Consider the following 27,098-nt stretch of genomic DNA (forward strand, 5'->3'; position numbering starts at 1 on the left):
TTGGTGTCTGCTTCCTGGTGGATCTGAATTGACCCACAAATCACGTTTGCTAGTTCTTTTCCAAGTAACCATCTCAATTTAAAAAAAATTTAATGTTGGGGCGCCTGGGTGGCTCAGTAGGTTAAGCGTCTGACTTTGGTTCAGGTCATGATCTCACGGTTCGTGGGTTCGAGCCCCGCGTCGGGCTCTGTGCTGAAAGCTCAGAGCCTGGAGCCTGCTTCAGATTCTGTGTCTCCCTCTCTCTCTGCCCCTCCCCTGTTCATGCTCTGTCTCTGTCTCAAAAATAAATAAACATTAAAAAGAAAATTTTTAAATTTAATGTTTATTTTTGAGAGAGAGAGAGAGAGAGAGAGAGAGAGAGAGAGAGAGAGAGAGATAGCAGGGGAGGAGCAGAGTGAGAGGGAGACACAGAATCCGAAGCAGGCTCCAGGTTCTGAGCTGTCAGCACAGAGCCCAATGCAGGGCTCAAATCCACAAGCTGTGAGACTGTGACCTGAGCCGAAGTTGGATGCTTAATCAACTGAGCCACCCAGGTGCCCCTCAGTTTTTTTCTTGATGAACAGTTTGAGTACTGAAGATTAAACAGACACTTATCTTATAAATACAGGTATTTCTTTTGGCCAATTTGCTCTAATTTTACTCTGCAGGGGAGTTACAGAACGTGTTAGTGTCTTCTAGAACTTAGAAGTCCATTTTTGTCTGTTTGCTGAAGGGCAGGTTCACTGTTAGTGTTTTCCTGGATTACTTTCATGGCTCCCTCCTTTCTCCTCACCCATTGGACTCCAGTGATAGGGACCTTGTTTGTCTCCTCTAGAAGATATTTGTAATTCCATAGAACTACAAATTCAAATGACATGACATTTTGAGAAGAATAGAAATTCCTGATTTAAGTGAGGTCCTTTTGACTTCAGATGGATTTGTGATAAACGAAAGAAAGAGCAGTCTTGTTCCCAGGCCAGTTAGTCACTGCCACTCTAAGCTGTGGATTAATGGAACTGGCACAGGAATAAACTTGGTTGGGATTTTCTTTGGTATGATTTTGTGGCCACCAATAAGTTTCCTTTGTAAGCAAATAAGTCTGAGTGGGAAAATGCCTGTATGTGGGTTTTTTTCTTTCCTCTCCCAGAAAACCAAACCCCTTGGCAGTGGTGAAATAGAAAAGATTGACTAAGGGTAAAAATCTGGACTTGGCACAGAGGCCTTTGTGGTGATTTTAGGTAAAATAGGATGGTCTCTTTCATACTGACAGCTTGCTTTGGAGGCTGTAAAGTTTGGTCTCCAAATCTATTTGGCCAAGCCGTCCAGAAAGTCAAAGGCAGGATTCATTAGTAAGAATGAAATTTACTACCAGATCGTGTCTGTCTTTTCAGCCAAATGGACTGAAACTTGTTTCTTGGTAGTCTGTCTGTGGGATGTTGAAATGCTAACACAAAAAGTTTTGAAAGCCATGTGATGTTTTTGGTGAGTAGAGTGTCTAAGGGAGTTTATGTGGAGGAATGAATAGAGCTGTTGCTCCTGAGCTGTCAGAGAATTTATCAAAAGGGTTCCTCAGTTTTGGAGACTAGTTTTGTTCCAAGAATGGAACCCACCACTTCTAACCTAAGACCTTGTCCTGTGATATGACATAATGAAGCACCAGTTCTTGGACACCTTAATATACCTGTCAGGTATAGAGAGACCTTAATATACCTGTCAGGGACAGAGAGAAGAGAGAGATTTCTCCCTTGAGAATATGTTTAAATCAACATCAGAACTTTGTCCTTCCTCATTGAAAAGTATGAGTTACCCCATTTAAGTAGGTAAGGCAGTCTTTTAACAATTACAAGAGAAGCAGAAGACTAAAATTCTAGAGGCTTTTTTCCTTGAAAGCTATTAACCAGCTTTATTATTTTTTTAAATATTTATTTAGAGAGAGAGAGGGAGAGAGCGAGCGAGCATGAGCCGGGGAGAAGGAGAGAGAGAATCCCAAGCAGACTCTGTGCTGTCAGCACACAGCCTGAAGTGGGGCTCGATCTCATGAGCCATGAGATTACGACCCAAGCTGAAATCGAGAGTCGGATGCTTACATAACTGAGCCACCCAGGCGCCCCAACCAGCTTTATCTTTATAGATGCAGTGCCAACTAGTCAGACTCTAAATTATTATGGTCTCTAATGTTGTACTCCTGGCTGTGCAGTCTGTACGAGGGAAGAGCCTTGATTGACATTTTCATAGACAGTAGTTATGGATTTTTTTTAGTAAAATGGTGGCTAAATCTCAGGGGTCTTCTCATTCAGCTTTTCTTTGTCATTTTATCAAGGTGTTTTAAGTCTCTTCTCAAATTATCTTCAGATTATTTTCTCTTCTGTGAGACCCAAAATGGTGACAGGTGGGAGAAATAAGTAGAATGAGTGTCTCTTGCCTGAACTCTTTGCTTAAAAAATGGGAGATGATGATTTAGTAGAATTACAATGTGCAGCTCTAGGTTAGTAGCCAGGTAACCTTGAAATTGTTTAGCTGTTAAGAGCATCATGCAGTTCCTCCAAGCATTTTGTTGTGATTTATTTCTAAAAGGCAAACAGCTAAAAGACTTGTGTTCATGCTAAGAAATACCAAGAATATGAACTCAGGCAGTTATTCCATCTCTGGGGGTCTCTGCCTACACCTCTTTCTCTGGGAGCTTCCTGTCTTCCCATGAGGGAGGAGAGTTATGCTCATTGCACTTACTCTTGATCTTGCTCTTCCCCCCCACCCCACCTTTAAAAGTGGCCCAAAGATGGACACCTGATTCAAAATAAACCAATCAGAGAACTTTCCCTGGGAATTTGGAACCGAGGCAAAAATCCATTTCTCTTTTAAGAGGAATTGCTTGTAATATGTGAAATCGTGAGGCATAGACAACCATGTGCCATGTAGATTGAAGAGCAGAAAAAGCTAGTCTGTCCAGAAACAATGAAGTAGATATATAAAGAGAAGCAGAGAAAAGATACAGAGAGGGAGAGGGGAAAGAAGGGAGAGTGAGAGAGGTATGGACTTCCCTGGGTTCCATGCAGTATCCTTATAACTGCTTCCTTTTGCTTAAATGAACGTAACTTTTCACCTGCAGCCAAGAGGAGTCTTAGCTACTTTTCTTCTCACTTCTTGAGAATGTATGATATAGAAAATGTGAATTTGCCCAACCAGGTAGTCCTGAAGTCACAGGAAACACTTTGACCCTGCAAGAACCTTCTCTTGCTGCTACTTTATAAGGAATCTGCCCTGCTTTCTGTGCTCTCCGTCTCCCATATCAGTCCTCTAAGTGTCTAGAAAGACTCAGCCTGAGGATCAGGACACAGTGAGATTTAGGACTCCCAAGGATGGCTGTGGTGCCTAGCCATCATTTGCGATGTATTTTTTTCTATAACAAAACACATTCTGAATTTCAAATGACCAATTTATAAAATAACTCTAGAAATAAAACCCTTTAAAACAAGTAGGGACTGCCTGTTCATATTAATTAGTGGTGAGGATTCACATGACACAAGGTTTTCTAATACACGCAAGTACTCCATTAATCAAGGTTTGATTGCATTTTAAGTATCCTCTAACACATTTGAGTTCTCATGTATTTAATGAGAGGGAGGAGACAACTAAACTTCAATTTAAATTTTAGGAGCCTCTATACACTGAATGGCCATTAGATGACAAAGCATTTGTGAAGTGATACTCTAAGTCAGTGGAGGAAAAATAACTAAAAATATCCCCTCTCTCTCTCGCTTTGAGGAATAGATAGGATTCTGTATTCTCACAAAGGAGGAAGCAATTAAGACTCTGATTTAGGTAAGAAGTTGTGAGAGAAATATAATATGAAAGCCTAGAGGCACTACAGGGTTTGAGTTTTGGCTCTCGTGATAAGTTGATGACCTCGGAAGGCACAACATTTTCTGAACCTTTGTTTTCTTCTGTATAATAGGAGGTCTAGTGAGGCTTCTCTGCCAATTCTCAGAGTTACTGTGAAGTTCATGTGTGATTGTACAGGTGAAATTGTTTTGTAGCCTGTAAAATATATAAATATTATTTACTGTTACTGTGACAATTGAAATACTAGCAACTTTTAATTATTATGGCCAGGTAGAAGCGTCTATGATCAAATAGTCAAATTAGGGCAGACACTACATGAGGATAAATTCACTCTTTAAGATTATCTGCAAATATATATTTTTAAAGAAAACTTTTGTCATTTTTAAGTATGATTTGAACTCATGTTCATCAGGTCAGCTCTCTCATGGAGCAGAATTTGAGTCCTGGGCCCCCTCTCCATTCCATGTTGGCTTGACTGCTTCTCTCCTCTTCTTGGCTCCAAAACGGATGGATCTTTTATGACCAGGCATGAAAGGTGGCCTCACTTGAGTCTGGACCATACTGAGACAGAGGGATAAGAGTAGAGCTTGTATATCCTGGGCTCCTGTCAACATGACAAATAAGACAGGAGAGGAGCAGTGGCTTGAACAGCTGGTGTAACCAGATCTGGGACTTCTTTGGGTAGAGGGAGGAGTTCAGTGACATGGTCAACCAATGACTTTCCTATCAGGTGGCAGTCTCTTCCAAGTTTAGCTTGAAAGACCACTTCTGGTGTTGCACGCAGTAGGCACTCAAACAATATATATATTTCTTGAATGTATGGATAATGCTAAGAACATTGAAATTTATCCCCAAACACTGCTAATTAGTTCTTTCATCATACCCACAATGGTATTAATAATATGGTTTGGGTTTCTGAGAGTGATGATCTAAGTACATAGACAGAAACATTTATCTTTTTTATTTTAACATCTTATTTTTTTAGCATTTAGGTATTTTTTAACATAGACACTAGGTTCTGATTTATTTCTTCAAAAATAATAAAAAAAACATCTTTTTCACATTGGTATGTTGTCTTCAGAAGTACTATTTCAGATAGCTACCAAAAATTTCATTAGATATTAAGCTTTCACATATACTTAGCCAATCTCTTGTTAAATATTTAGGAAACTTCTAATTTAGATGATGCTGCAATTGGCAATATAGCTTTGCAATATATTTGTTTTAAGTGTTTACTTATTTTTGAGAGAGAGACAGAGTGCAAGTGAGGGAGAGGCTGAGAGAGAGGGAGACACAGAATCTGAAGCAGGCTCCAGGTTCTGAGTGTCAGCATGCCCCACAGGGCTTGAACCCATGAACTGTGAAATCATGACCTGAGCCAAAGTCAGACACTTAATTGATTAAGCCACCCAGGCACCCTGCTTTGCAATATATCTTGATAGTTGATCTCTATTTTTCTTCTCTTAGAATATTGACTGATTGGTCAATGTTTTTTATTTATTTATTTAGAGAGAGAGAGACAGAGTGAGTGGGGGAGGGGCAGAGAAGATGGGGTCAGAGGATCCAAAGCAGGTTCTGTGCTGATAGCAGAGAGCCCAATGCGGGGCTTGAACCCATGAACCTGACCTGAGCTGAAGTGGGATGCTTAACCGACTGAGCCACCCAGGCGCCCCTCGAAGAAAACATTTATTAATTTTTTTTTTTCTACTTAAAAATATCTTCCCCTGTAAAAATAAAATAGTGAAAATACTGGATGATAAACCACCTGCACACAGTACCCAAGTAAAGACTAAATCTCAGAAATTCCCCTTTCCTCTGGTCTAACTGCATTGCTGAAGCAATAGATAACATTAGGCAGAACAGAGTCCAATCCATCATCATCATTATCAAAATTATCTTGCTTACGATCATGCCAGTGATGCATTTATTAGGAACACCAAAGTGAAGCCTGACAATGAGACCTGTACCTATAAAGGGTAAGTGCAAAAATGTGTAGCAGGGCTAACTCATTTTGATCTAAGTACTTGTAAACTTGCTGTATGCTGGACACTGTGCTTGACATTGGGATGCAATGAGTTATGAATACACAAGTGTCATATCTGATTTGTCAAGGAACTGGTCAACTCTTACTTATTCTCCTATTGAAATAAAGATTAATCTTAAGCAACAGTTTTCTGGACTCTTGATTATTCAAGTCCTTATCTATTCAAGGTCCTTGTCTGTTTGTTCCTTTTCAGTTGCTAATGGTGATCCTGCTCTGGGAATTTTCTATGTACTGGTTCAGCAAGCCCAGGCAGGTTCTGCCTCAAGGGCTTCTGGGCTGGAGTCCTCTAACAACTTACCCACCCCACCAAGTTTCTGACCATGCACCTTAACTGGAGTCAGTCACTCACACCAAGTCAGCAATTGAGAGGGGTAGGGCTGCGAAAAGCAGTTTGTGGCTTTCCTGAGGCAAATATGGCAGATGACAAAGTCAGGACAACCATTGGGCTAGGTGACCATCTGTACAGAACACTGCTGTGTGGAGAATACCTTGTCAGGCATGGGTTAAAACAAAAAGAAAATGAAGCCCTCTTAAACTTGTTTTCAAACAAGTTTTCCAACAGTTCTCTGCAGGAGCTGAGTTCATATTAAGTGCCCAAACTGTAATGAATGGTAAGTCTACCTTATGAACTGTTTAGAGTTCACCAGCAGGTGCTAAAAGAAGAATGGGCAAAATCATATTAGGATCCTTAGGCCCTCATTAAAGAATTATGGGCTTCAGAGGAGCAATTCCGCAAAGAAATGTAAGATTCTTCTAGCCCCAACAGCTATAGTTGAGGAGGCAAGAGATAACTGAGGTAAAAATTAGAATATGAGGCAGTGTTATATATGATTATGTGTGAAAGAGACAAGGAAACAAAAAAACAATAATGCGAACTTAGGGGAGAGAGACTAATGGAGGCTTGACAGTGGAGTATGGAGGGTGGTTTTGAGCAGGGTTCAGAGTGATATGTGTAGTGAAGGAACAGGCTAAATATACTTGGGTGAGAGCCTGGCTGGACTGGATGAAGATACATTTGTGTAAGAATCAAGGTCAGAAAGAAATGAAGATGGCAGTTTGTTGTGAGTCCTTGGGTGCTAGATTGACAGCTCTGACCTTTATTCTTGTGGGCAGTTGTTAAAAGCTGGTAGGCCAGGGAATGACATCATGACAACAGGAGGCCAAAAAGGAGAAACTGGAGGCAGAGAAACAGGTAGGAGGCCACCAAGCATTTTGAGATAAGGTCCTGTTGTGGGAGTAGGAAAGGAAGGACGGTTTTGAGGGACACCAGGATAAAGAATCACTTGCTATTGGTTGAATGTAGACAGGGAGCAGGGATTGATGGGGAAGCTTTCTGTAGTAAAAGTGTTGAGGGGAAAATTAGGAAGCAGGAATCAACTTCTAGGGGAGAGTCTTTGCAAGTGGAGAGAAAAATTCCCCTACTCTCAATTGATTGATTATCTTATAAAACTGTGGAGTTTCTCTATGAGATAAGTAGGTGGGAAGAAGTACACTGATTTAAAATGACAATACCAGGGAGCAACTCCTGGCTCACACAGAATGGGAGAGTAGAAAAAGGATTCTGATCTAGAATAAGTACTGGGCTGAATATGAGCGATTTTTCATGAATTCACTGCATGTACTTGGACAACGTACTTTAAAATTCACTGGGCCAGATTCCTTATCTGTAAAATAGGGATATAAAACATGTTATCTGTTCTCCAGATCTCCATGAGACTTAAATCACAGCCAGTATTTGTTGAGTGCTTTAGTGTGTAACAGAATTTGTGTTAAAAATTTCATTTTGCATTTTCTTATTTAATCCTTTGAATGTTCATTCTGCATTAAAAAAAAAAATCCAAAATTTAATGGCTTAAACTGAATATCCATTTTATTGACTCACAGATCTGCAGTCTGGGCCTGTCTGGGCTCTGTGGTTCTTTTACTCATTCTGATGGTGGTCACTAAGGTGTTTGCAGTCAGCCGGTGGGCCTGTGAGGGGCTGGGCTTAGCTCAGACTTCTCCCTCTTTCCACGTATCTCATGGTCTTTGCCTGTCCATGTGGTCCCTCTAGTGGGATAGTTGGATTTCTTACCTAATGACTTAGGTGTCCCAAAAGTACAAAAATAGAAACTTCGATACCTTCTTAGGGGTTAAGGCAGGGGATGGAGTGGGGTGCAGTGCGGGGAACTAGCACAGATTTAGTGCTGTATTATTTTGGTTAAGGCAAGTCACTGGCCTAGTCCAGATTTAAGCTGGAAGGGACTCCATAAGGGTGTGACTAACAGGAAGGTGGTCCACTGAAAAGCAGCAATGTCATGGACTGCCATAATATTATCTCCAACTTGTATATGAATAATCTGTGACCTAGGAAAGCTAAATTACTTGCCCAATATTGACAGTAGAGCCAGGCACTTCAAAACTTGTGTTCCATCATGGATCAATGGATAAAATTGGTAGTGTTTTAACCTAGAACCCTGTGAAGTGGGTTCTACTTAATTTACAAAGGAGGAAACCCAGGAATAGAAAGCTCAAGTATTTTGTTCAAGGCAACTCAGGTATTTTGCTCCAGAGATTATACACGTAGCCACTATACCATGCCCCCTCATATGGTAGTACCTGACACATACGAGGCACTTGTAAATGTTATGTCATCTGAAGCTGTGGTTTGAAGGACTGAAGCAAATGTCTTCAACTGTCCACTATACATGATATAGGGTATTTGAAAACTGGGGGTTTTCCCTTTGATTTATCCTCTGGTCTGGGCAATTTCCATTTCAGGCATCTACTTCTCTGTCTTCCACTATTTCTTAAAGCTTGGCAAGGAATGGAGACCCATCCAATCTCAACTCTGATTCTCACTGGCTGATTCTCATGGCTCCCTTAGCATTATCTTCTTCTCTGGTAGCTGCCAGGTACCCTTTACAAAGCAGGCCCTTCCTTCTTGGGCGAGAACCTTCCTGGAGTAAGGCTGGACTCAGTTTCCATCCTTAAATCATTAAGTCAGCCTTGTGGCTTCTGATTAGTAACCATTTGGTCCTAGTCACTTCCTCTAGTTCCATAATTCATTGCCCCAATTGTTATAACTGTGGTGGCTTCTGATGATGGCTTGCAAAGATACTGTTTCCCATAGAGTGACCTGTGGTAGCTTCCCCCTTCCTTCTGCTGGTCCTATGGGCAGAGAACTTAGCCACACAGGAAATCTGGGGTTCCCGAGTCTCTTGAAAGGAGCTATGTTCTGTCTGCTTATCTTTGAAGGTGACTCACATGGCTATCTTTCTCTAAGGCAGCCCTGATTTTTCCCACTCTGTGGGGAGTCTGGAATCGGAACATACCTTCAAGTGCAGATGATGGGGTAAGGGGTGCCTCATTTTGGTGGCTCTGCTCTACTGTGGGCAGTGACAGGGAGTAGCCATTCAGGGAATGGCCCCCCCAAAATAGTATTCCCCTGTCTCCAAGGCAAAACTATGGGGTGGTCTTGTCTTTCCTGTAAACTTTTCTCCTTCAAGGCAACTCCAGATTTTGAGTTCATTTCACCCTTATAAAAATGTCGAGGTACAATACTTGCACTTAATACAATTCTATTTTATTTAACAAGCAGGTCTACAGATGGCTAGGTGCTCTTTAAAGTGTTTTACATATCTTCTTTGATTAAGGTAGGCTGAGGTCCTGATAAATCCATTGTAAATTGAAAATATCGTAAGTTGAAAATGCATTTAATAGGGAAACATCATAACTTAGCCTCACCTATCCTAAATGTGCTCAGAACACTTAACCTTAGCCTGCAGCGGGGCAAAATCATCTCACGCAAAGCCCATTGTATAATAAAGTGTGGAATGTCTCCAGTAACTTACTGACTACTGTGTGAAAGCGAATGACAATTGTCACAGGGTTACGGAATAGCTGCAGATGTAAGTTGTTTACCCTTCTGAGGGCAGAGTGGGAGCTGTGGCTGTTGCTGCCCAGCATCAGGAAAGGTTGGTACTGCGTATCACTAGCCTGGGTGGGGAAAGATCAAAATTCAATATTCGAGGTAAAGTTTGAAGGTATATCCTTTTTGCACCATCCTAAAGTCAAGAAATCTTAAGTCCAACCACTGCGAAGTCCCGGTTGTATGTATATTGCCTCATTTGATTTATTTCATAAACTTCTGTTTGAATCAAATGGGGTGGGGTAGGGGCTTTGTCAAACGTGACTTACCTCGCAGCCGCTTCCCCCTCCCCCTTTCCCCACCCCGGAGAGGGGACTAGGGAACGAAGGAATTGAGCTGCTCCGAAGGCCAAGGCCGCCTCCTACTTCCCGCAGTTGTCTCGCCAGGCTAGATCTAGGGGCTGGGGGTCTCCACCCCTCTCCTAGATCCAGTCGGTAGGAGGGTGGGTGGTTTTTTCCGGGTCACTGGCGCACCCTCTCTACTCCCAGCCACCTGCTCGGGTTCCATCCCGGCTCCAGGCTCTCTGGAGGGCGTCAGGGACATTCCAATCCTCCCACAACCGCGCGGATGTCGCGGGGGAGGGGGGCGCGATTGCTCTCCCTTTCCAGCACCCAGCTTTGACCAGGTTTCTTCTTCAATTTCTGGTGACCTGAGTAACCCGTACAGGAGACTTAGGATGGATGAATGGATTGAACGTTGTTTGTTTACAACGCACCCATTGACGAATCCGCATCTCTAGTGACAGAGGCACTTTCTGGGCACCGTCTGCGCTTTAGCAGACAACTGCAAGCCAAACAGCCAAGATGCCTCCTCGCCAGACCAAATATGGTCACAAGCGCTAAGCAGACTCCCGTGGAAAGGCTGGCCTTGTCTCCCCGCGCCAGGGCGCACCCGAGCCCGCCCTCAGGCAGAATCTCAGATCAGCGCGGCGCTCTGCGCGCTCCAGGCCTCTCCGCGGCGCAGGAAGGGAGGGTGCGGCACCCAGGACCGGCCCTTCCTCGGCCCGGGCCGCTCACTCGCGTGCCCTCCGCCGCCCCCAGCCTTAGTTTCGGTCCACAAGTCCTTGATTAAACAGGCGCAGGCCACTTTCCCTTTGATCCCGCCCTAAGTCCGTAGTAAACTCAAAGGAATGCAGGTCCAGGGCTCCGCGGGAGAGGTCCGCGCGCCCGGGAGGAGTGGGTGGGGGGCACCGGTCTCCTCTTACCCAGCAAAGTACCTAACACGCCCAGGGGTTTCTGGAGCCGGGTGGGGGAGGAGACGGTGGAGGAGAAGGAAGGGGAGGGAAGAGAGGAGGCAGGCAGGCTCAGGACTTGAAGGTCATGCATAATTCAACAGCTCAACTTTCGGGCCCGCCTCTTTTCTGGGAGTGGGAGTTCGCTCCAAACTTTGTTTATGGGACAGTCCGGGAGCCGCGGCGGCCGCGCTGTCTGCTTCTCCTCCGCCTCCTTCTCGCGGGGCGCGAACGCCTGAGGCCAGTTCGGGGGATGTGAGAGCCGAAGCCCCTCGGCTGCCAGGCTCCGAGTCGGGATTTGCCAGCCGGGCCCCAGCTACATCCCTGCGAGCTCGGGACGCACCCGAGCGACTGAGGCCCGACGGCGAGTTCGGGCGGGACGGCGGCTGCCGCACGCCCAAACTCGGCTTCGCTGCGCGCCCAGGTAGAGCCCGCTGGAGCGCGCCCGCTCACCCCGCTCCACCCCGGGGTGCCTGGGCTCCTTGGGCTTCCGGCGTCGAGACATCGTGGAGCTGGTTTGGGTTTAAACTTTGGGGGGCTGCCTGCCGGGGAAAGTTGCGACCTGTCCTTTGCCACCAGCAGTGCAGCAACCTCCTGAGTGCAGTTACTCCCCCTCCCCCGCCTTTCCTTCTTCTCCTCCTCCCGGCAACTTATTTGCTTCAAGAAAGTTGCATAATTCTCCAGCCTTGGAGGGACCCCTCCCCCATCCGGCTGGCCTTACCGCTGAGTGTCTGGGATTTTGAGGCGGACACCTATCTGTTTCCACTTTTTCTTTTGTTTCTATTCTGCCCCCGAACCCCTTCCTCCGACTTTAAATGAAAGGCTGACCTGCCCTCCTTTCTCCTTGCAGAAGATGAATCCGGCCTCGGTGCCCCCTCCGCTCCCGCCACCCGGGCAGCAAGTGATCCACGTCACGCAGGACCTAGACACGGACCTCGAAGCTCTCTTCAACTCGGTCATGAACCCCAAGCCCAGCTCGTGGCGGAAGAAGATCCTGCCCGAGTCGTTCTTCAAGGAGCCTGACTCTGGCTCGCATTCGCGCCAATCGAGCACCGACTCGTCCGGCGGCCACCCTGGGCCCCGGCTAGCCAGCGGCGCCCAGCACGTCCGCTCGCACTCGTCGCCCGCGTCCCTGCAGCTGGGCACCGGCGCCGGGGCTGCAGGCAGTCCAGCGCAGCAACACGCGCACCTCCGCCAGCAGTCCTACGATGTGACCGACGAGCTGCCGCTGCCCCCGGGCTGGGAGATGACCTTCACGGCCACTGGCCAGAGGTACTTCCTCAAGTAAGTCAGCTTGAAGCCAGGGGGGCACAGAGTCTCGGTGCCCAGGGTGCGCATGCTTGTTGGTGTGCGTTGCGTTTGTGTGTGTGTGTGTGTGTGTGTGTGTGTGTGTGTGTGTGTTCTGTCTGTGTGCCCTTACACGTTTCTTTCCGAAAGATAAGGGAAACTGGAAATAGGGAGTGAGTCTCTGGGTGTTGGAATGGTAAAGGATCAGAAGTAGAGAGTCTGGAAAGGTTCTTCCGGGGTCCTGGAAGTCCCAAGAGATTGCCGACCTGGAAACTCATAGAGGTAAGAGGAGAAAAAAAAAAGTTTTGGAGTGATTCTCCTGAAACACGTAGGTATCCCTAAATCTGGAATATTGATATAGACTTCTGGGCGTAAACCCTTACACCCTTACCTGTCCACTCCAAGTCAGATGCCCCCAAGCCTGATCCATTGGGATGTGACATGGAAATAAATTCGAGAAAATTTCTGAGGCTTGGGAAAGAGGGGGACTCTTGGGAGTGTAGGTGGTCTGCAATCTCTCCATTCTTGGGAAAAGCAAGCTAGAGAAGCGAACACTGCCTGATAGGCCTTATTGCTCCCAGCTGAGTGATGTAATGACCACACAGCACAGTGATGTAATGAGCAACTCGGTGGTGAAGTAGTTGTGGGCTGGAAAATCAATTGTGTGGAAATTGGGTCAGGAGTTTTATTGTGTCGCACTTAGTAACCTAAAATACCATCGAATCAGGAGCCTGTTTTGTCATTCTTCTTTCCTTCCACATTGTTAGGGCTTTTTGATGTAATGACTTTTACATTAGATTCAAATTAGACTGTACAGGAAAATACATTCACAGACTTGAAGAAGATTGTTTCAATTATGGTACCCTAAGATAATTCTATTACAGAAGAGAAATCAAGTTGGAACTTGAAATGTAACCAGTGAGGTCAAGGGTGGGGGGCGGGTCAGGCTATTGATGGTCTAGATGGAGGTTGTGCCAGCTGGTCCACTTGATTCATGATTGCCTTGCACTGGTTGGCAGTTCTCTGCCGTGGAGGGAAACTCCTCGTCTTAGAACTTGCCTTAGCTTTTATTTTATTTTATTTTATTTTATTTTATTTTATTTTATTTTATTTTATTTTATTATTTTATTATTAATTTTTTTTAACGTTTATTCATTTTTGAGAGAGAGAGAGAGCTCAGGCAGAGGAGGGACAGAGACCGCGAGGGAGACACAGACTCCAAAGCAGGCTCCAGGCTCTGAGCTGTTAGCACAGAGCTCGTCGCGGGGTCTCGAACCCACAAACCGTGAGATCATGACCTGAGCTGAAGTTAGACGCTTAACCAACTGAGGCACTTAGGCACCCCCTTAGAGTTTATTTTAAAGCCCATATTTGATGGAGAAGCCTCAGTTTAAAAGTTATGCTAAGACATTATGTGCTATTTAAAAAATATATAATCAAGCCTTTCTTTGGTGTTCACATTTGATACTTTGATTGCTGTCAGTTGGCACTGATAACAAATATACAGTAGTATAGCCGAGTCTTTGACTCATCTTGGTGACCAATTCTTCCCCATCCCAAACCTGTTGACATCTTGTGCAAGGAGGAGTTCTTAATTTTGTTTCTGGGGTTGGTGTGATGCTGAGAAGCACTTGTCCTGAAACAGACTTGATGGGCATTTTATTCCACATCTGGCCTCTTCCCAGTCTTTGAGTGTTAGTGTGGACATGTACTCAATGCTTTGGCTTCTGAATGGCTGGTGGAATTCAAGTATGTGATGTAATAACATGACATTTTTCTAAATGTGATGGTATTGTTCTAAAGAATGACCTTAATTTCTATGGTACATAAAGCTCTAAAATAATATTATATTAAGTTTACTTAGGTAAATGCAGTTTTGCATATTTATTGTGACTTTTATAGAAATGGATTTAGTAATAAATACAAATAGAAAAAGGTGCGATAATTTACAGTAATTTAGGGGGATCTTTTTTGGTCTCAAATGACTTTTAAGCAGTGTTTATAAATATGCACACCACAAATATATGATACATGATCAGTATAACTGTGGTTATTAAATATATGAAGTAAGAGCTAGGCTTGCCTAATATCTGAGGAAAGCCAGGTAAAAAAGAGCCCCCCAAAGAGCAAAAAAATTTATGCACATGTTTTGAATGATTGAAACTAGGGCAAAAATGGAAGTTAGCTTTGGGTTTAGAGAAAGTTGCCTCTGATTCATTTGTCCATCCCCCACAACTACAGCCACTTCACAGCCCAAAGCGGAACATATCTCCATTTCACTTTGGATAGTCAGTGAAGACCACAGCTGAAAAAATGTGGAGGGAATAGGTTAGCGTGATTTGATATGGCCCCTGGAAACTATTTGGCCAGGTAGCTAAGGGAATTTAAGAAATTAAGTCATCATGACTATTGTCTTTCAAGATAAGAAATCTGCCAGGAGTTCTCTGAATTTAGGGGGGAGGGGGTGTTTAACAATGGAGTACATTAAAATGTTGTCTGTCATACTTTGTTATGTAGCCTCCAAAGGCAACGTATTTTGACGGATTAAATAGAAGCTTGAAAAACGGTGACAACTGACCCTGAATTTTCATAAAGTCTGTTTTGCTCCATCATCTATGAGATGGGGCTACCAATAACATCCTATTATTGATTATATCAGTTGAGAGAGAGAGCGCCTTTATAAATGAGAAATTAAAGTATTTAGATATAATAAGGGCCAGGTTTTTTTGTTTTGTTTTGTTTTGTTTTGTTTTGTTTTGTTTTGTTTTGTTTTTTGGCTAGAAAGTGACCATATGACTTTGGAAAAGTCACGTGGTTATTTAATGGCAGACTCTGGACTGGATCTGTTGACCTCTACTTACAGAGCAGTTTTCCATTTTCCTCACTCCCACCTTTATCCCCCATGTCACTTCCCCTGCTGAACAATGAGCTTTATGGGAAAACAAAGCCTGGACTTTAAGAAGCTTTAAAAAGCTTTTTGTCATTTACTTAGGTAAGATTGTTCCTAGGTATATGATGTAATGACTTTCTGTTATCTCTTAAAGGGGACCTTCCCTGAGCCGTCACACCTTTCCTGTGTTGTTTCTTTAGGGCCACATGTAAAAGTGGAGATGTTGATGTTAAAACACACAGCCTCTGAAAATTGCTGCACTGTTCCCACTGTCTTCTAAGCTCATAAGTCAGGCCTGGGGGGTGTAGGTGTTGGGCTCTTAGCCACCAGGCACACTGACTTTGACCACTGATTACATTAAAAATTAAAAAAAGTTCTGGTTATAAATGGGATACATGTTTATTACACATAAACCGGAAAGTAGAGGATTACAAAGAAGAAAAAAATTTGGCTTCAGTTGAACCTTACCTTCTTACAGAAAAATTTTATTTGAATAACATTCTATAGGAAAAATTTTACCCTCGCTCTTAAATACAATTTCAATTATAACATTTGCCTGCCACTCCCAATTTTTAGTAATAATTTTAGTGTTTTGCCTTTTCTGAAACGTGTCATAGAAAATTATTTTTGTCAAAGTGATCTATGCACTTGGTAACAAATCCAATAGTACAGAAGGACTTTTGTTGAAAAACAATGGTTTCCTTCACCTCAAGGCTCACAGAAGGAGCCTTTTAGTTTTGTTTTTTTTTTAACTGTTTCTGTACTTAATTCTTAGATTGTTACCTCTTTAACCCTGATGTGCTTTTACTACAATTTTTTTGATTTATCATCAACTTTTAACTTCGGATTGCAAATGAGAATTTAGCTTCTTAAACTATTTTTTTCCTCTCCTAAATTTGATATTTATATTGTTTTTAGTTTGTTAGATCACCTTTGTTATTTTTTGTCAATTTTTGACAGTGTTTCTTTTTTTTTTTTTTTTAATTTTTTTTTCAACGTTTATTTATTTTTGGGACAGAGAGAGACAGAGCATGAACGGGGGAGGGGCAGAGAGAGAGGGAGACACAGAATCAGAAACAGGCTCCAGGCTCTGAGCCATCAGCCCAGAGCCTGACGCGGGGCTCGAACTCCCGGACCGCGAGATCGTGACCTGGCTGAAGTCAGACGCTTAACCGATTGCGCCACCCAGGCGCCCCTTGACAGTGTTTCTTAACTCCCCATTATGTAAGTCAAGAAGGTTTGGGGGGATACCTGTTCTACCATTCTCTTTTTGTGATCACACCTCAATAGCCCAAAGCCCTGAACCCATAATCAATAAAAGTTTTGTGCTTTGCTCTTAAATTGACCTTTTTATTCATAAATTATTATTAAAGTTGAGAATCTAGAGACATTTACATTAGTACATTTCTGTAAATATAATTAAAATGCCTTTTATATTAAGATTAAATGTTAGACTTGTTACATTGGGTCTGGTGTCAGGATTCCTGGCCAGGAACAGGAGAACATGTGAAGCACCAAGGTCAAATGGATTCTTTCTTTTCATCAAACTCTTCATCACTTGTTTAAATTTGTATCACCTTTTAGTTTCTTCATCATTGGACCTTGACTTTCTTAAACATTTTTTCAAGTAGTTCTAATTGCCTTTTTATATACTTATATATTATTTGCCTCTCAAAATTTTTTAGGTTCTAAATCCCGTCAGTTCTATCAAGTCTTGTTTCCCTAAGCTTTTATGCCCAGATTCTTTTACCTTTCTGTGCCATTCTGGATTCTGATTGTTCTCTAGGCTTACAACAGAGCTGTCATCTTGGGACTTCTCTTTTCTTCTCTTTGTGGCTGAAAGTAGTATTTCCTTTTCTCATGTCCTCCTCTTTGTTGGTTTATGCCCTCATTTTGCTGGAGTACATGCTTGAGTAACTTACTAGGGGTGCCTGGGTGGCTCAGTCGGTTAAGCGTCCAACTTGGGCTCAGGTCTGATCTCACCATTCCTGAATTCGAGCCCCGCATCAGGCACTGCGCTAACAGCTCAGAGCTTGGAGCCTGCTTCGGATTCTGTGTCTCGCTCTCTTTCTGACCCTCTTCTGCTCACACTCTGTCTCTCTCTCTCTCAAAAAATCAAGTAAACATTAAAAAAATATATATTTGTGGGAGGTAACATTTTCAAATCCTTTTTTTTTTTAAATGTTTATTTATTTTTGAGAGAGACAGAGACAGACTGTGAGCGGGTTAGGGGCAGAGAGAGAGGGAGACACAGAATCTGAAGCAGGCTCCAGGCTCTGAGCTGTCAGCACAGAGTGTGATGCAGGGCTCGAACTCACGAGCTGTGAGATCATGACCTGAGCTGAAGTCGGAGGCTCAATCGACTGAGACCCAGAAGCCCCTCAAATCCTTTTTAATCAAAAATATTTATTTAAAAATTTGTTTTAAGGGTGCCCGGGTTGCTTAGTCAGTTAAGCACCCGACTGTCACATTTCGTGGGATCCAGTCCCGTGTCAGGCTCTGCGCTTACATTGTGATCCCTGTTTGTTATTCTCTCTCTCACCCCGCCCCCCAACATGAATAAGCAAACTTAAAAAAAACAACTTGTTTTAAATTTCTTTCTTTCTTTCTTTCTTTCTTTCTTTCTTTCTTTCTTTCTTTTTTTCTTTTTTCTTTCTTTCTTTCTTTCTTTCTTTCTTTCTTTCTTTCTTTCTTTCTTTTAAAATTTAATTTAATTTTATTTTTGAAAGAGACAGAGCATGAGCAGGGAGGGACAGAAAGAGCGGGAGACACAGAGTCTAAAGCAGGCTCCAGGCTCTGAGCTGTCACCACAGAGCCTGATGTGGGACTCAAACTCACCAACTGTGTGTGCCCCTAAATTTATTTTTTTAAAGAAGAACTGACTCTGGGGGCACCTGGGTGTCTCAGTCGGTTAAGTGTCCGACTTTGGCTCAGGTCATGATCTCACAGTTTGTCTCCCTCTCTCTCTGCCCCTCGTGCTGTCTCTCTCTGTCTCTCAAAAATTGAATAAATGTGGGGCGCCTGGGTGGCGCAGTCGGTTAAGCGTCCGACTTCAGCCAGGTCACGATCTCACAGTCCGTGAGTTCGAGCCCCGTGTCAGGCTCTGGGCTGATGGCTCAGAGCCTGGAGCCTGTTTCCGATTCTGTGTCTCCCTCTCTCTCTGCCCCTCCCCTGTTCATGCTCTATCTCTGTCCCAAAAATAAATAAACGTTGAAAAAAAAAATTAAAAAAAAAATTGAATAAATGTGAAAAAAAAATTATAGAAAAAAAAAAAAGAACTGACTCTGGCTTGTTTTTTTCTGTTTACCTTTGGATGGCAGTATAATGTAGTTTTCATGAAGGGCCTTTTGTCCTTAAAAAAATATTGCCAGCTGCCTCAGTTTCCTTGTGTGTAAAATACCTATTAGTAATAGTAATACCTATTTCGTGGTATTGAAAGACTAGATAAGATAACATATTTGAAGTGTCTGGCATCTAGCAGGCTTTCAGGACAAGTTTGTTCTTGCCTCCCATTTCCTCTCCACACACATGCACTCTCTACCTGGTCAAAATCAGATGCAGAAACTTTGGCAATAGGTTAAGCTGGTTGTGACTCTTGGTTATAGTTACGGCTGTGGACGACAACCTAGATCTGGAATTGCAAGTCAAGTTTGTAAATTTAAAATAAGATGGAGTCAGTTTTCCTGTTAAGAAACCTAAATGGGAATGTCCACCGTGGGTACCCTTTTACTTTAGCATCTTGGGTGGAGGATACCCAGTCCCTTCTGAGGAGGGTCTACTTTTCATTTTTTTTGGAATCTGGCTCATGGCTACCATTTGGGCCATTTTGTGTGTAAGGTGGGAGATGTGAGTGGGGGAGGGATCAAGAAGTGGAGAGAGAAGAGGAGGGGAGGTAAGTGACATTTGATGGCCCGCTCGGTGCCAGACAAGGCAGGGAGCTGAGTCCGTGCTTTCCAGAGACACAACATCAGAATCCCCTGTGGAGCACACTCACAACGTGTGTGTAGAAACTTTTTTCTCATAATCCTAGGTGCTTTCACATATATACTTTTTGTTAACCCTCACAGTGACCCTGTGAATAGGTACATATTACTACCTCATTTTGTTTTTGAGGAAACTGAGGCTCAGTGAAGTTGAGTAAATGGCCCAGGGTCACATATCAGGTGAGTGGCAGGGATGGGATTAGAATTGTGTTATTCTAAAACCTGCATGCCCCTGCACCATGATGCCTCATGCCAATTAGGTGCCCGTAATTAGACCCTATAATTAGGTGTCCTTGGTGACCAGATAACTAGAGTGGTGGATGGAGCATTAGAGTTTGTTTCTGAACTCAGTCTGGGTGGTCAAATTTGGAGTTCTTGGTGCTGGAGAGAGAGGTGTTGAGAAAAACAAACCAGCAACGGATAATATAACTACAGTGCCTGCTTATATTTTATTCTTATCAAGTTTTCCACCATTATTAAATGCATATCACTTTACAGGGAACAGAGATGTGACAGGGAGGGCGGGTGACCTAATTGATGTCTGGATCCAGGTACACTTGAAGGGCTTGTTAAAAGGGTTCATTAAATAATGTTAGTACAGTAGTTGCAAGGAAAAAAAAAAAAACCCAGGTTGCTTCTCATTGCCTTTATAATTGCAGAGATTGATGAGAGAGAAATTGCTGTAGAGGTTTGAGGCAGTACTGAGTCTTAGTTTTTGTTTGTTGACCTGTTGACTTAAGACTTGTAGGAATTATAGGGGCGCCTGGGTGGCTCAGTCGGTTAAGCGGCCAACATCTGTTCAGGTCGTGATCTCATGGTTGCTGAGTTCAAGCCCCCTGTCAGGCTCTGTGCTGACAGCTCAGAGCCTGGAGCCTGCTTCAGATTCTGCGTCTCCTCTCTTCACCCCCCCCCCCCCCACAACCTCCCTCCCACACTCTCTCTCTCTCAAAAATAAATAAACATTAAAAAAAAAAAGACTTGTAGGAATTACAGCCTTATATATCATTTCCTCCTTCAATGATGTATCTAACCACAGGAAAGGGTGATAGAAGTAAAAGAATCAACCAAGCCAAGGGATGTATTTTTTTTTGAAAGGTGGTTTGGAAGGCTGAGGACTGAAGTAATTGGCTTACTAAAGAAGGGCAGATTCTGAGAGGATGGCCCTTCCACTGGTCTGAGGGGGACGGTGCATGTTTTAGTGCATTGAAATGTCAGTAGAGGAGTGTTTTCCAAAGTGTGTTCTTTGGAACCCTAGTCCATTCAGATGCTTTGTGAACATGGGATTTCCTGGACCAATAAGTTTGGGATATGTTGCATGCTCTATCCCTCTCTTGGAATTTTACAGTGTACATTAAGGACTCCAAAGTCACTTATCAGAAAAACCAGTTTGTTTTTGTTTAAGTCAGTATTTCACAAACTCATGTGATTTGAACATTTTTATTCCAAGTATCATCTACTGCCATCCGCTCAGGAATGTTTTACAGACTATACTCTGGGAAACCTTTTTTGTGACTTTCATTATTTTCATAGTTGAGAGTTTCATATTTGAATCAAGTTACAGTGTTTTGTTTTCCAGTGTGCTTTGTGGATATGTATTATATTTTCATTTTTATGTCTTGATTTAATGATTAATTATTAATGCTTGGAAATAAGTCCTAAATATCAGACAAGTGGGATATAACACAAGAACACCAACAAATACAGTACATTGTGATAATATAATCCTGATTTTACTTTCGAAGGTGTGTGTGTGTGTCCGCTAGGAGAATAGATACCAAAATGTTTATTTTACGGTGGTCCTTTCTGGAATGATGGATGATTTTTCTTGTTTACTTTCTACCTTTCTGTATGTCCTAAATGGCCTACATATTTCTTTTTAAATTGGGGAGGGGGAGTTATAAGAATGGTGGAGGAGAATGAAAGCAGAGAAGTGTGTGAAGCCAGGTGCCTGGCTAGCTTAGTGGAGCATGCAGCTCTTGATCTCAGGGTTGTGAGTTTGAGCCTCAAGTTGGATGTAGAGATTACTTAAAAATAAAATCTTAAAAAAAATTTTTTTTAACGTTTATTTATTTTTGAGACAGAGAGAGACAGAGCATGAGCAGGGGAGGGGCAGAGAGAGAGGGAGACACAGAATCTGAAATGGGCTCCAGGCTCTGAGCTGTCAGCACAGAGCCTGACGCGGGGCTCGAACTCACAGACCGTGAGATCATGACCTGAGCTGAAGTCGGCCGCTTAACCGACTGAGCCACCCAGGCACCCCAAAACTAAAATCTTTAAAGAAAAAAAAAAAAGATGGAGTCGTAGATTTGGGTAGGTGTGGTAGGGTGTGGGGAAATCTCTTAGCCATGGCTCAGTAACTGAAGTCTGGAGCTTATGTTACTAAATGGATGCTCCTTCAGAACTGCTTGTTTTTCTTGTTTTGGGTTATATTCTTTCTTTTTGTTAAAAAAAATTTTTTTTAATGTCTATTCATTTTTGAGAGAGAGAGAGAAAGAGAGGGAGACAGAGCGTGAGCCGAGGGAGGGGCAGAGAGACAGGGAGACACAGAATCCAAAGCAGGCTCCAGGCTCTGAGCTATCAGCACAGAACCCAATGCGGGGCTGGAACCCACAGACTGTGAGATAATGACCTGAGCTGAAGTTGGCCGCTTAACCCACTGAGCTGGCCAGGCGCCCCTGGGTTATTTTCTTTAGAGATGAACTGACACAGTAATTCCTAAAATCTTCACTGAGAATTCTCCATATCGCCTCAGGATAAGAAGTAGGATTATGGCAGATCCTTAGGTCACACGAAATTTCCTTCAGCTTATTCTTTATTTGCATGCACTCCTTCCTGAACTTCTAGCTTTTATTTAATGTTCCATCCTGGCACAGCAGATGATAAATACGAAAGGAAGAAATGATATTCACTTCTTGGCAGTATTGGATGAAGTGCAGTTGGGAAATATATGTAAAGTGCTTCATGCTGTGGCTGGCATAGTAAGCACGGCTGAAAGTTTATGACTGTTATTGTTCCCAGTAGAGAGGGCGGTGGGGGTGCCATCTCCAAAGACATTTCCTTCATGCCACTGAAAGGATCTTTGGCTGTTTTTCAGCATCGACAATGAAAAATCACTGAACTTCTGTTGTGTGTTAGCTCCTTGCGGTATGCTGTAAGGGGAGAAATATGTGGCACGTTTTCTGACCTCAGGCAGCTGACAGTCTAGCTGGGGAGACAAGGAGAACACAGACGAAACCAGGCTAAAGAGCTGCCTCCTGACCTATGTGGGGATAGAGCCTTGAGCAGCTGCTCTCTGTGTGGTGGAAGCTCTTGGGAGGTGTGTCATAATAGGGCAATCGTTTCTATTATGGTTACAGGTCTGAAACTTGCAGCCGTGCTCAACGTCTCCTAGTTCTCCCATTGGCTGTCCTCCCTTTGGCTGTAGGAACTTGGCATCATCTATTACCTGTGCCTGGAACATTATTTTCCTGCTTTTTGCCTGGTTGACTCCTGTGCTACCTTCAGGCATCAATTTCGATGCTACTCCTGCAGGAGGTTTTTCCCGGACTCACAGCCTTTCACGCTAGTTTATTTGTTTAAATGTTTATTTCTTTTTGAGAGAGAGAGAGAGAGAGAGAGAGAACACACACACACACACACACACACACACACACACACACACACACACACACACGTGTATGGGGGTGGGGCAGAGAGAGGGAGATAGAGGTTCCAAAGTGGGCTCTGTGCTGACAGCAGAGAGCCCAATGCAGGGCTTGAACTCATGAACCGTGAGATCATGACCTGAGCCGAAGTCCAAGGCTTAACTGACTGAGCCACCCAGGTGTCCCTGCCTGCCCTCCCCAACACACTAGTTTAGATCCTCTGGCTATTGTTCTCCCATAGCCCTGTGTCTCTCTAGCCGTAAAACTACTGCCATGTTTCTGTTTAATTGTTTCTCTTTCTCACTACACTATAACCTCTGTGAGGGCAGGATTGATATTTGTCTTGCCTGTCATTGTATAACTTGAGCACAGTGCCCATCAAATAGGTGGGTGCTTGATAAGGAGGGGATCCTTTAATGCTTTCTTCTGACCATTTGCATTTCAAGCTTGTACACTAGCATTCCTCATGGGAATCTACCATGCTCAGGAGTGTAATTTCATCTTGTCCGTGCCCCTTGGACCAAAAGTTTAGAATCATAGTTCCTCATACTACGATGCAGCGGAGACGAAGATGAATGAAGAGAGCGTGTTCAGAGAAGGCTGTAACGGTGGTTGGACATAAGTGGGCCTTGAAAAATGGGAAGAAAGTGGGTAGGTGAGCAAAGAGGCCTTCTAGGAAAGAGGAGGTAGGAAGAGAAGTTCAGGGGCAGAAATGCCAAGGGTGTGTTTTTAGACCAAGAAAAGTCTGGCCTGACTTGGATTGAAAGGTAAGTGATGGTTGGTGGATGACTGTACATCCCATTGAGACTTTGGAACCTCACTCAGCTAGATTGAGCACATTGACTTTTTGCTAGTAAATGTCAATTTTCTCATCCCCTAATTTTGAGATACTCGAATCCTAGCTTTATCTAAATGTAGCATAAGACCCCACCATTATCTCCTATGTTGAGATCTTCCCAGTTGTTTGAGGAACTAAGGATTTTATACTGATTTAAAAGAGTCAGTAGAGCCTTTCATTACAGTTCATCCGTTCCTCTGACCATCCATAGACGTATCCATCAGCCATCTACTCAATTTAGTTTGTGCTGTGCCACAGTAGTGTGTGATCTTTGCTTTCCAAGTTAGTAGGCTATGAGGCTACCCTTGACTCAGGCACACCCCCACTGAATCTGCCATTTCTGCTTATAATTGAATAGCTTGTGGGTCTGGCTGCTCCTGGAATACTCTCTTGTGGTTTTGGATAGTTTCTCACTTTCTCTGAGGCTGATCAAGTGGGCACAGGAAAATTGAGATTCTTGTAGCACAGTTATCCCACCGAAGCCCAGCTAGGCCCTGGTCCCCTGAGGATGCCTGGATGGAGCAGCTGGGGGCCTTCCTCTCAGGCACATCCTTCCTAAACTCTTAGTAAAGCCTACTGAGAGCCTTTTCATGCTGAGTCACTACACTGAATCATGTGTAAATGTTTTCAGATGACTTCTTTAAAACAAAAGTTTTGAAATAGGTAATAGATACATGTAAATGATAAAGAATTCAGTACCAAAAAAAAAAAAAAAAAAAAAAAGGCATTCAGTACCAAAACATATACTGTGAGAAGTCTCACCCTCCCCCAGTCCTCTGGTCCCTTCTCTAGAGCACCGGTTTCTTTTGTCTTTCCAGAGAAACTCTATGTGGGTATAAGCATGTGTGTATATATATATATGTCCACTTAGACTATTTTCAGTATGGTGCAAATAGTAATGTACTGTACATGCTCACCTGCACCTTTTTTCACTTGGTAGATCTTGGTATTTATTCTTCGGTACATAAATGGTTACTCTATTTTATTTCTTTAAGGACCACATAGTATTCCATTGTACGGATGTAGTACAATTTGTTTTAACTGATACCTTATTGATGGACATTTAGATTGTTTCTGATTTTCTCTTTTTAATTTTAAAAATAATATAGGCCCAAACACTACTGGAGGAATGAAAATGGAAAAATAAATTCTTCCGATCTTCCCCGGATCCCTGGTTTAGAGAGAACCATTGTTTATTTACACTTCATCCAGAGATACTCTTTATGCAAAGAGCGGCAGTCTGGCTCCTGTCTAATTTATGACCTACTTAGCTTGTCTGTTATCTAATTGATCTATCATCCTCTATCCTAACTATAATCATTACACCCACCCTTCTTATACAAGGAACATACATGGTCTGGCAGATGCACTGGCCAGTTAGATGGATGCCCAACCAATCAGAATGAATGGCGTGGCAGCCTGAAGTGGCTGATCAAGTATCTGTGCTCCTCAAAGGGTGGTTGGGGAACTGACACTCATGTGCAGATGTATGTAACTGGCCCAGGACAGGCTAGATACAGAAGTCCAGAGTGTTTAGAAACTTGTATAACAAAATGATACTGCTGTGATATCTGAGCATGTGATCAGTGGGATTGTCTAATGGAACAGCAGTAGTTTGGGTGTGCCAAGTTTGTGTGATGAGTCACATGTGGCCCAAACTATACACAGGCGCTCACAATAGGACCACATACTAGTTAGTCTTGACAGATTAAAAATAGAAAAACACTGATCTTTTTCCACAGATCGTTTGAAAGGTGCTGATCCGCATCTTTTAATTTTTTCCTTTTTGTCTTCATCCATCCATCCATTTATGTACTTATCATTTTATTTTTCCATCCATCCTTAAAACGAACTACCTTTTATGTATCAACCAAATAGTCAATTCATTATACCTCTCGTTAATTTAACAAAAATAATCAATCTAAGATTGAATATCGAGACTTTTTAAAAAAACATTTCTTTTTTAATGTTTATTTTTGAGAGAGAGAGACAGCACGAACGAGAGCAGAGAGAGACGGAGACACAGAATCTGAAGCAGGCTCCAGGCTCTGAGCTGTCAGCACAGAGCCTGACATGGGGCTCGAACCTGTGAACCATGACATTATGACCCGATCCAAAGTCAGACACTCAATGGACTGAGCCACCCAGGTGCCCCTGAATATTGAGTCTTAATATGAAGACAAATTCTGTGGCAGAAAGGATGTATACCATCTATTTTCTAGTACATAATATATTTTATGTCTTTGTGGCCCCTATGCTCATTGTTTTAAAAATACGCTTTGGTATATACTTCAGTTCTGAACACTGTAGGTAAACCCAAATCCTGCTCTTTCTTGTGACTACTCTACCTGCAAGCGTTGTGAGCTACGGACCCAGTACAAAACGTGGTGATGAGAGGAATACGTGTGCTGGATTATTTAGTAAGAATATGTATTGCTTTGTGGTGGCTTTTCTGCAAACAGTAAGACACTGAATATTTGTCTTTCTCAACAGTTTGTCCATGAAAAGCATTTTGTGGCCTAGAGTTCAGGGTTTGAAGAAGCAATTGATATAACCCATCAAAAAGAAAATGCGAGCAAACGATAAACGTAATTAAAATGAACAGACATAATTCTTACTGACTTGATTTTTCTTTTAGGTTTATTTTTAAAAGCTGGCTTTTTCTCAAAGCAATAGTATTAAGCAGAACTGAAGGCTATAAAGTGAAAAGTAAAAGTACAACCACTGGTTTTACTCTTCAGCTGTGACCAGTATTCACAATTGCGTGTGCGTCTTCCAAGGATTTTATTATGCCTGACACAACTTCATTTACAATGGCAGCGGTTGGTTGTTTTGGGGAAGCACAGCTTAGGTGCTTCTTGTTCCTTGTCGACCCTTATGTAACCTCGGGACTGAGTGTAGATATGGATTAAATTATGGAGAACTAGATGTAATGCCTGATGGAGAGGTCTCAGGGTGAAAGGCTTGGGGTTGCTGTGGTTCAGAGCCTGGGATTTAGCTTTGTGTGGTTCTGGAAGTCGGTGTCCTTGGTGCTCCAAAACCGATCAGGTTTTCAAACGCTTTCTGCTGTGGGCCCTACTGGGATGAAATGGGGGTAGACATTCTGACTGCAGTTTGAGAGTTCAGGAGCAGTGACTTGAATAGTCTTCCACTCTAGAATGAAGGTACTCATACAAGTGATTTAGTCACTGGGAAGTTGCTCTGGTGGTTCTAGCAAAGGGAAGAAGTGGCCTCATTTGAGCGATAGTGAAATCGTGTAAGGGATATTAAGGAGGTAATTTGACAGGCTTTTGGTGTTGGATTAAATAAGGGTAGCGAGGAAAAGAGGCAAGAAGGAAGATTTGCAGGTTGCTGGCTGTCCATGGCATGAATGGAGGTGCCCTTATTGTAACAAGCATTCTGTAAGTTCAGAAGAGGCTGAGGAAAATGTTAAAATCTTGAGTTTGAGGTGA

The 27,098-nt window shown here is 43.0% G+C and overlaps 1 protein-coding gene across 1 annotated transcript in view; it reads left to right on the top strand.

The window, feature by feature from the left end:
* Positions 1-9,368: 9,368 nt before the first annotated feature.
* Positions 9,369-27,098, top strand: part of WWTR1 (WW domain containing transcription regulator 1) — a 139,566-nt gene continuing 121,836 nt past the window's right edge. The window contains exons 1-2 of the mRNA XM_043595154.1: positions 9,369-11,428; positions 11,855-12,288. Of these exons, the coding sequence (XP_043451089.1) occupies positions 11,858-12,288 (431 nt within the window). The 5' untranslated portion in view covers positions 9,369-11,428; positions 11,855-11,857. The remainder of the gene's footprint in view (positions 11,429-11,854; positions 12,289-27,098) is intronic.

The sequence above is a fragment of the Prionailurus bengalensis genome, chromosome C2, assembly GCF_016509475.1.
Source record: "Prionailurus bengalensis isolate Pbe53 chromosome C2, Fcat_Pben_1.1_paternal_pri, whole genome shotgun sequence".
Taxonomy (NCBI): domain Eukaryota; kingdom Metazoa; phylum Chordata; class Mammalia; order Carnivora; family Felidae; genus Prionailurus; species Prionailurus bengalensis.